The sequence below is a fragment of the Centropristis striata genome, chromosome 22 (assembly GCF_030273125.1).
Source record: "Centropristis striata isolate RG_2023a ecotype Rhode Island chromosome 22, C.striata_1.0, whole genome shotgun sequence".
NCBI classification, from domain to species: domain Eukaryota; kingdom Metazoa; phylum Chordata; class Actinopteri; order Perciformes; family Serranidae; genus Centropristis; species Centropristis striata.
The window spans coordinates 1,040,043-1,049,260 of NC_081538.1; the positions used below are offsets into that span (position 1 = coordinate 1,040,043).

The window sequence follows — 9,218 nt, forward strand, 5'->3', positions numbered from 1 at the left end:
CCCTATTTTATTTATTTATTTTTATTTATATTATTTTATTATTATTAATTTATTTTTCACTTTTACTATGCCAGGCTTAAATGTCTGTATTTCTGTGCACTATTATTAGTGATATGTTTTCTGTACTCTCTGTCGCTTCTGCTTTGCAAGAAAAAGTTTAATAAAAACATGTTTGAAAAAAAAAAAATCCATTCAGTTAATTCAATGTATAGTTTTTAGACAATGTAGTGTTATTACAACATGTAAAAAGTGTATTTTTAATTAAAAATCAATGTTGATGCTAACTGAATAGATCGTCTGTCTGATTGCTATTTTTTTGGTGATTTTTTTTTCATGAATTGTTCATTTCGTATCAAACTTTTTTGCCCATTAAAGTTTCCAAGCCTCCCTCAGACTGTCACCCTGAATCAATAGACTATTAATATATATATATATATATATATATATATATATATATATATATATATATATATATATATATATATACTATAATAGACTATTTCAACCATCAGCAGCCATGACCACATGATTCATAACTTCACAACTCATAGCTTTATAACTTAATTTATTATATTTATTAGTGCGATCAGGAATTTCTATATGAATCATGTGCAATATTTCAATTTTTTATACTGTTGTTACATACATATTTGTACATGTCTATATTTCCATATTTCTATTTTATTCTTTTGTACATATCTCTTACTTTTAATGATTCTACATTTTATATTTCTATTTGTACATATCTTAATTTACTTAAGACTGGCATTTGTTTTTGTATTTGTATCCATATTGTTGTAATTTTAGTGTAGAGTGCTTTTTACTTTTTCATACCTGTATTTGTTTACATAATTACTTCTTTCTATTCTTATACAGCAGCAACTGTAACAAAAAGCAATTTCCATTTGGGGATCAATATTAGTATCAATCAATAAGTATTTCTCATTCTGAATAAATGGGATAGATTATGAAAAACACAGTAATTGCATTTAATTGCTGATACACAGTTAAACTAATGGGAGTCTACTGTTACTTGGTTAATTTGTTTATGTGGATAATAATTTTTTTTACAAAAATTTGTACAAAAAAATAAGATAAAATTAGACCAGGGCACATGCTCATTTTCAAACATTTTATTCAAATTAAAGACAATTAAAATGAATCTCTTGCTCAGTTTAATCAGAAAAATAACCACCAGAATTAAAAAGTGTGTTGGCATTATCTTTTAAAAACATGTTTCTTTTGTATACAAAACATTAAGGAATATTGGCCATGAATATTCACAGGTGTCTACTTTTTTTTCCTACAATATTAAATAAAAATAATTTACCTACAGTAAATATGCATATTTGTAGAATAAAGAATGTTTTTGAAGTAAGTAAGACAACAAAAAAAAGAAGCTAAAACACAAGACCATTCATTTGGCTTCAAGTCTACAAATATAAAACAAAAGTTTTCCTGAAATAATAGAAAAAAATGAAGTAATGTTCTGCCTACACATTCATAAATTTTGCCTCCTTCTCAAAGAAGTAAATGACAATTATAAACTTCTTTGTTCTCCTATCAATCTAAATCTCAATCATGCTAAATTAATATCACATTTGCACATATTTGAATTGAACATAAGGCACAACTAGTGGTCAACAGATTGCAGCATCAATAAAGAATAAAGCCTCTAACATGTCACTTCTTGCCCATTTTTTTGAAAAAAATCAACATTTTCTGTATTTGAAGGGAACTCATAGCAATAAAACAAGTTGATGCCAACTAGTGTCAAACATTTGAGCTTCACAAACATGCAAATATTACTCATGCCACCTTTTTTGTTGCATAGATTCACAGATCATCATCACTTGTGGGAAATTAGAGTTGGCCTACAACATGCAGTTGTTAGTTTTTTTTTAGATGACGATGGATCTGAGGAGACGGAAGCACAGAATCACATCTCTGGGGATTGGAGGCTTAATGTCATTGCCGTCCAATCTGAGGTAGCGCAGCCGAGGAACGCTGTCGTTGACCGAGTCGTCCACAGTTTCCACGGCGACAGGGCAGACGTTGGCGCCATTTACACCTGTAGAGACACAAAGGCAATAAATTACTTGCAATGGCTTTACAGGATCTCTAAACCAAAACCAAAAAGTCTTTTTTTGGGTCATTTTGTGTTTTTTTTTTTTGTCATTTTGTGTCTTTTTTTAGTCATTTTGTGTCTTTTTGGTAATTTAGTTTCTTTTTTTGGGGCATTTTGTTCATTTTTTGTTCATTTTGTGTCTTTTTTCTCAATTTATTTCCTTTTTTTTGGTCATTTTGTCTCTTCTTTTAGTCAGTTTGTGTCTTTTTGGGTCATTTTGTGTCTTTTTTGGGTCATTTTGTGTCTTTTTTGGGTCATTTTATTTCCTTTTTTTGGTCATTTTGTCTCTTCTTTTAGTCAGTTTGTGTCTTTTTGGTCAATTCGTTTCTTTTCTTGGGCCATTTTGTTCATTTTTTGGTCATTTTGTGTCTTTTTTGGTCAATTTGTGTAATTTTTGGTCATTTTGTGTCTTTTTTGCTCAATTTGACTCATTTTTTGCTCAATTTTGTGTAATATTTTGGTCATTTTGTGTCTTTTTTTAATCATTTTGTGTCTTTTTGTGGTCAATTTGATTCTTTGTAGGTAATTTTGTGTATTTTCTGACAAATCCCAAAGTAGCAAGTTATTACTTTACAAAAAAATAAATAAATGCACAGACAGAGAGATGTTTTAGTTGTTGTCTGCTTCATTATTCGTCCAAAATTCGTCGTATCAACTGAATTTGTGCTTTAATTTCTGCTCTAAACAACCCTATTAATTAGATGCATAGAAAAAACATAGCATATAGGTCTCATATGAATCACTTTATTCAAAAAAAGCAGTAGGTGCTTTGTTAAAATGTCACAGACTTACTTTTGATATTGTTGTGGTCCAGGTGAAGGTGTTCAAGTCCCGAGGGAATGAGGGGAACCTCAGTCAACTGGTTGTGAGACAGCTGCAAGTCCAAAATGCTGGAGACATTAAACACATCCTTGGGAACTCCACTGCTGCCAAGCTTGTTGTGGTTGAGCCTCAGAAATGCCACTTTTGGCAAACCTTTGAAGTAGCCAGCTGGGATCTTCTCAATGTTGTTGCCATCAAGGAAAAGCTGTGTCGTGGTGGGTGGTAAGCCAAGAGGCATGCTGCTCAGCTGGTTTTTGGCCAGATTGATCTGCACCAAGTTGTTTAGACCCTTCAGGCTCACTTCAGTCACGGCGTCATCCATCAGCTTGTTGGCCTGCAGGTCCAAGAGGTTGAGCTTGTCCAGTCCGACGAAGACTCCAGCAGGGATCTTTGAGATGCGATTACGGGAGAGACGCAGATGCTCCAGGCTGGCCGGTAGAGGGGATGGAACAGAAGACAAAAGGTTGTCGTCCATGTAGAGGTGCGCCAGGTGGGACATTTTACCCAGGACGCCTTCTTCCACTCCCTCACTAGTGATTTTGTTGCGGTTTAGGTTCAGCCAGCGCAGCTGTGTGGCGTTACGAAGGGCATCTGCTGAGAGGACTTCGATTAGATTGTTCTGAAGGTAGAGATACCAGGTGTGTTTCGGGATGTTGGGGATGCTCTTTAGGCCTTTATTGTCACAGTAGACAGCACGAGGGAAGTTGGGAGGGCATCGACACTCTTTAGGACAGGCTTGGACCTGGGCCAGGAAGTCCTCGTAAGGCATGTCCTGGCCAAGAACCTGCCCAACCAGGCACAAGGTGCAGAGGATGCTCAGGAGAAGTGCCATTTCACCGCCCGACCTATGAAAGTGAGACAAAACAATGTTATAGACAGCTACACTCAAAAAAACTGGGTGTTCTGTCACTTAATCCTTAGTCTAACATGTAGCTTCTACTAAATAAAATTATGTTTTGTGGTTAAACAGTTTTAAAACATATAATTTTTAGCATAAAATGCAATAATTTAAAATTTACAAGAATAATTTATGTTAAAACAACCTAATTCTAACGGGTTAAGATTTCAAATCAATTCTGCTTACAACTCCAGAGCAGTAAGTGGCAGTCATGTGCACATTCCTAATTAGTAGTTTTTTTGTTTTTTTTTGGCCATTTTCAAGGGTTTATTGATAGTGAGAGACTGTGTGAAGGGGGGAGACAGATGGGAAGAACCCGGGCTTCTACCCTATTAAATTAAGTAACTCTTAATAATATCATACAAGTTTAAATGGCCCAATAAAATTATGTTAGTATGTTACAATTACCCTTACAAATCTAGTTGGACTGAGCCCTGGTAATTAATTAACAGTAACGCAAATACATCATGTTGACCCGACATATTTACATTTTGTCGCTCAACAAAATTGTTTCTCGCTAAACTAAAGCATTTTATTAAGGTGGAAATTATTTCCATAATTTTATTACGTTCTGGGAACAAGTTATTTTTTTTAGTGTATGCAATGTGCTACACAATGTTACAAAGGCTTAAAGATGAGTGGGCAAATATATATGAATGCACTAGTTATTAAAGGTAAAAAGGGTGAGATAAAATTGGGATAAGGACTGGGAACTTTGCAGAATTAGGGGCACATTGTAAGTTGTTTGCATTTGATAATCTGTGTCTGTCAGTGATTGTAGATCAATAACACTCTTAGTCAGGCCTTTTACATGCATCCAGCCACTTCAAACCATGTGGCAAGCATCAAATGCAAATGAATCAGTGACTAAGTGTTGTTCAAACTCTGGCCCAAATTAGCCGCCATCAGCGTATGTTGCCTACAACTAATGTCATTATCATTAAATCCCAATGGCAGCTGCCAACAGACGAGGATATCCTGCTCTTTCCAGGTCATTTCTTTACCTGCCAATGACACGGAAAGCTCCAAAGACAGGATGCAGACCCAGGTCAATTTTAATTGCATTAGGACAATCTTCAAGCTCAGACTTGACAACTTTGCATGTCAGTTGTAAGCTGCATGCTGTTCACCAGCATTAGGTTGCAAAATGTACGGTTAAGCCCACCACACATCATGAAGTTCACTTGCTGTGGGCAGGTTGGTACAGCTGAGACAACAATGCATGGAAAAAAACCCATATGCAAGCATTGCACACATTCACTTGAGGAGAACTGAATTTGTCCCTTTTAAAGATAGAAGTTCATGGCCTAGCACTAACCACTGACAGGTGTAAAGGGTAAAAAGTTCGATCCAAAAGGTGGGATACAACAGATGCAATGTAGAGAAGGACATAAACAAAAAAGAGGGGCTAAACTAACAAAATCTGAAGAACTCTACCACCTTCTATCCACTCATCTCTTCAGCCTCTACTAGATTCGTCTCAGCTCCCATCTGGGGCTCGTTTAAATTCTTGATGCTCTCCATCTTTGTCTGGAACTCATTTTAAGGAGGCCACGCTTTTCCATGGATGGAGGTACTTCAAAGACGAAGCGGCACACCTGTTTTTAGAGACGCGCCTGCTTTCTGACTGTACAGGAGTCAAAGCTTCTTGACCCAGCTTTGGGATAGGAGGTATAGCGCAAATGATAAAAGTGTGATCCTGAAGATAAAACCCAACCTAACAAAGAGAGAAAGATCTACCAACCAGAGTACCAACCCAGCCATCCAGTTGCATCAATGCATTTTGCCCTCCAGAAACCCATCTTACCTTAAACTCTGTTTAGAAGTTTGCCTGGTGCTTGCAGGGAGTTACAGTTCCTTCTTGCTTATGTCCTTCCTCAGCAAGTTATCAATGGTAGTCCCAAATGACGAGCCTCTACCTCTCGCTTCCCCGTATTTGTACCACTAGCTGTTTCATTCAGCCTGTGCCAACCTGTCACTCATAATGACACCAAAGCTTCTTTTGACCAATGAGATCCTACCAAAGATCAAAGGTCATAATCCCATGGTGCTGTGTAGTGTGCTAAGCCTTTTCAGCGCTTGAGACATGGCCCACTTACAAACAGGCTAAGACAAGCCTACCTGTTCCTTTTTTGCTGGCCTTCACATGTACAACCTGACCCGTCCCTCTTGGTTGGCATGATCTCTTTTAAAGTCCACGCACAAATCCTTTGGTGTCCTTTGCCGACCTTACGCGCTAATTTTGTGCTGCTGTGCACAGTGCGATCAGATCAGAGCTCATTAATCTACTTTATGCAAATTATACAGTCTTAGAGTGTTTGCAGTCAACAGAGAATGTAGGATGAACACAAAGTCCACAGTACAGCTCAGTATAATTGTGATGTACAGATAATCGTCAAAAGCCAGCATGAGGCCATCAAGCCTGACTGCAAAGACTGTAAGCACAGTGGGAGGATCGGGTTTATTCTGATAAAACTTGGGTCAGATTTGATGGAAATGTGCACATGGACCATCCTGCCTTCTGTTAGAACACATAGGCTAATGGAGATCAAGGATCAAGGCTGTTCTCCCCCCTAAAAAGACCCTGTATGTCATTCGTACAGCAAGTTATTATGACCCAGATGTTAGTTAATTGCCAGGTGATGCCCTAATGGCTGTGGTAATCATGACTGAAGGCAAGGAGGGGGTTTACTGAGCATAAAAAGCAAGGCACAAGTCAGGATATGTATAATCGTAGAGGTATAAAGAACGACAAAACCTGCTTAGATTCTGAGGGAGGCGTGGTGGATGGATTGAAGAAACAACATTCGACCCAGGATAACGATATTTGTGTCCTGTGTGAAACCAAAAAGTCAATGTTGTTATTTTAAGTTATGCATGTAATTTCTTCATGCTATGTCATGTTTAAGGTCATCTACGTCACTACCTCAAGTCTGGCAGTAGTTATGCAACACCACAATATATTTTACTTAGTCTAACCCTGTAGTTTCCTCAAGTTAACCAAGTAGTTTTGTTGCCTAAACTTAATCAAACGGCCACCGTTTGACATCGTTAACCATGCGTCTAAAACTGTGACAGTAACATTTAGGTATTTTTCATTTCATTCATCATGGCGCCTAAGAAGAGTCACGTATCCCCTGAGGAGCTTGAGGAGATAAAAAAGTCTCTTGACTTTCTCTCGGCAGAGATTACTACGATTGCAGCGCAACAAAGGACAATTATGAACCTTGTAGCCAAAATCCAGGCATTAAAGCAGCTGAACACGGAAAAGGACAGAAGAATTACTTTTCTGGAAAATCGAGTGGACGATCTTGAGCAGTATTCCCGGAAGAACGACCTAATCATCAGTGGTCTGAGAACAAAGGTATGAGTTGTTGTTGATCTGCTTCACTGGTAGGTGATGTGGTTTTACTAGAAGTGACCTATGTTTGGTGGACTTGTTTGTTTGATCCCATAATATTGACCATAATTTGAATTCCACAGCCTATTTAAAGATAATTTTTGGGCATGTGTGTCTTTTTTAACCCAATATAATCTTTATTGAACATATTGCAACATTGTGAGATGTTGAACCAATGTGACAATGCACAAAAATATAATCACATAGATGCCAAAACAGCCCTTCCCCGGACCACCGTCCACTCTTTGTCATAGTCACTGTTTAACTTATTTCAAATAGTTTCTGCAGGATAAGACTTGAAGTGGGTTGAAGGCAACTGTATGCATTTATTGGATTAAATTTACTACACCAAATCACTTTTGGGATCAATATTTGGCTGAAAAACCTCCTGGAAACATGCAAGGTGCTATGAAGTCAGCATAGAGCATTGGTGTTCTGAAGAAGTGCTCAAGGAAACTCTGTGCCTGATAAAGTAATTACAGTATAGAAAGCATAACTGATAGTCTAGACGGAATTGTCCAAAAAGTGAAAGTGAGGAGCATTTATGGGTACAAGTCAGGAACTGGCCTACTTTACTTATTTCAAGGGTGCTGAATCCCAAAAAAAATGGTTCCCAAGCGAAATTTTGAGTTTTTGACCTTCTCATTTGCATATCAATATGGCGGCCAAATTGCCCATCTTGCTCAGTTGTTGGACCATTTTCCCCAAGTTTGAGGAAAGATGAGGAAATTAAGTTTTCTGGATCTATAGTCTAGGGTCAGAGCAAGGATATAGTGGAGGCTCGGTAGATATATATATATATATATATATATGCAAAATACCAACTTTTAAGGTGAAATTAAGCATTATTTGTGTTTTTTTTAAGGCCGACATAAATATTCAATCAATATCACTTTTAAATGTTCCAGTTGGTATTTTGCACATATATATATACATAAAAAAGACACTGAGCCTCCACTATATCCTTGCTCTGACCCTAGACTATAGATCCAGAAACTTAATTTCTTCATCTTGATTGCCTACTTACAAAAAAACTAAGGGGAAATGGTCCAACGACTGAGCAAGATGGGCAATTTGGTGGCCATTTGATACAAATTAGAAGGTCAAAAACTCAAAATTTCGCTTGGGAACCATTTTTTTTGGACTCAGCACCCTTGAGATATGTAAGGTAGGCCGGTTCCTGACTTGAACCCATAAATGCTCCTCACTTCTTATAGGAGGCCTTTATTCTGAAATCCATCTAGACTATGAGGATTAAATACTTAATGTATTTCTGTTTTAATGGTAATTTATGAGGATTTTGATGACTAGCCGTGTTATTATTGTTCGGAGGGACGGCACGTTGTTCCAGCAACTGCTGCAGCATCCAGCACATAGATGACGCACTGCACTTAAGTACAAAACATTACCTGAAGACATGAGAGGTGGTGTTATGGGAGGCAGGTCAGGCTTAATCTGGGGGGGATTTTACTGCACGCTGGCCAGGCAAATTGTTTTCGTACAAGCTAGCCAGCCTCAGGATTGGTGACCTTTCAAGATGCCAGCGTGAGACTGCGCTAATTTCCAGTGATGACGGCACTGGCTTGAATGCAGCAGGATAATCCCAGCTGAGTTGTGTGAGGATAAGGGCACCACTTGATCCACGATCAGCCATGCAATCCCATCAGAGCTCCTCCTATGTTTGCCAAGGTGCGTTTGTGAACGGTGATCATTCCTTCTACACGTTTGTAATCTTGTACGATCAGTTACACATCCAGACGTTGGTCCTGGGCACATATAGGAACTGTACGTCAAAGACAAATTACTATCTACATGCATGGATGGATAGATGTTTGCATCGGTCACTGGACTGAACTAACAAGATCAGTAAGATAGTAAATTAAACAATGTCCTTGCATGTCTCTGAAGCCTGAGCAAGTTGCATCATGCTCAGAGGCTACTGGCAGTTCACAGTGACAAGCAACTTGGCA

At 37.9% G+C, this 9,218-nt stretch overlaps 1 protein-coding gene across 2 annotated transcripts; it reads right to left on the reverse strand.

Moving 5' to 3' along the window:
• Positions 1-1,141: 1,141 nt before the first annotated feature.
• kera (keratocan) lies at positions 1,142-5,753 on the reverse strand. Of its 2 annotated transcripts, XM_059326239.1 has the most exons (3): positions 5,656-5,753; positions 2,921-3,795; positions 1,142-2,071 (listed from the first exon to the last, which is right to left on the reverse strand). In XM_059326239.1, exons 2-3 carry the CDS (start codon positions 3,780-3,782, stop codon positions 1,902-1,904), a joined length of 1,032 nt encoding a protein of 343 aa, XP_059182222.1. In that variant the 5' UTR covers positions 3,783-3,795; positions 5,656-5,753; the 3' UTR covers positions 1,142-1,901. The 2 variants fall into 2 exon arrangements, with proteins under 2 accessions (XP_059182222.1, XP_059182223.1); XM_059326240.1 differs by lacking the exon at positions 5,656-5,753 and having other exon boundaries at positions 2,921-3,906.
• Positions 5,754-9,218: the final 3,465 nt, after the last annotated feature.

Coding starts and splice junctions, on each gene's coding strand:
- kera (XM_059326239.1), bottom strand. CDS start 3,782: ATGGCACTTCTCCTGAGCATCCTCTGCACCTTGTGCCTGGTTGGGCAG. Junction 2,072..2,920: donor GGACCACAACAATATCAAAA/GTAAGTCTGTGA, acceptor GTGTCTCTACAG/GTGTAAATGGCGCCAACGTC.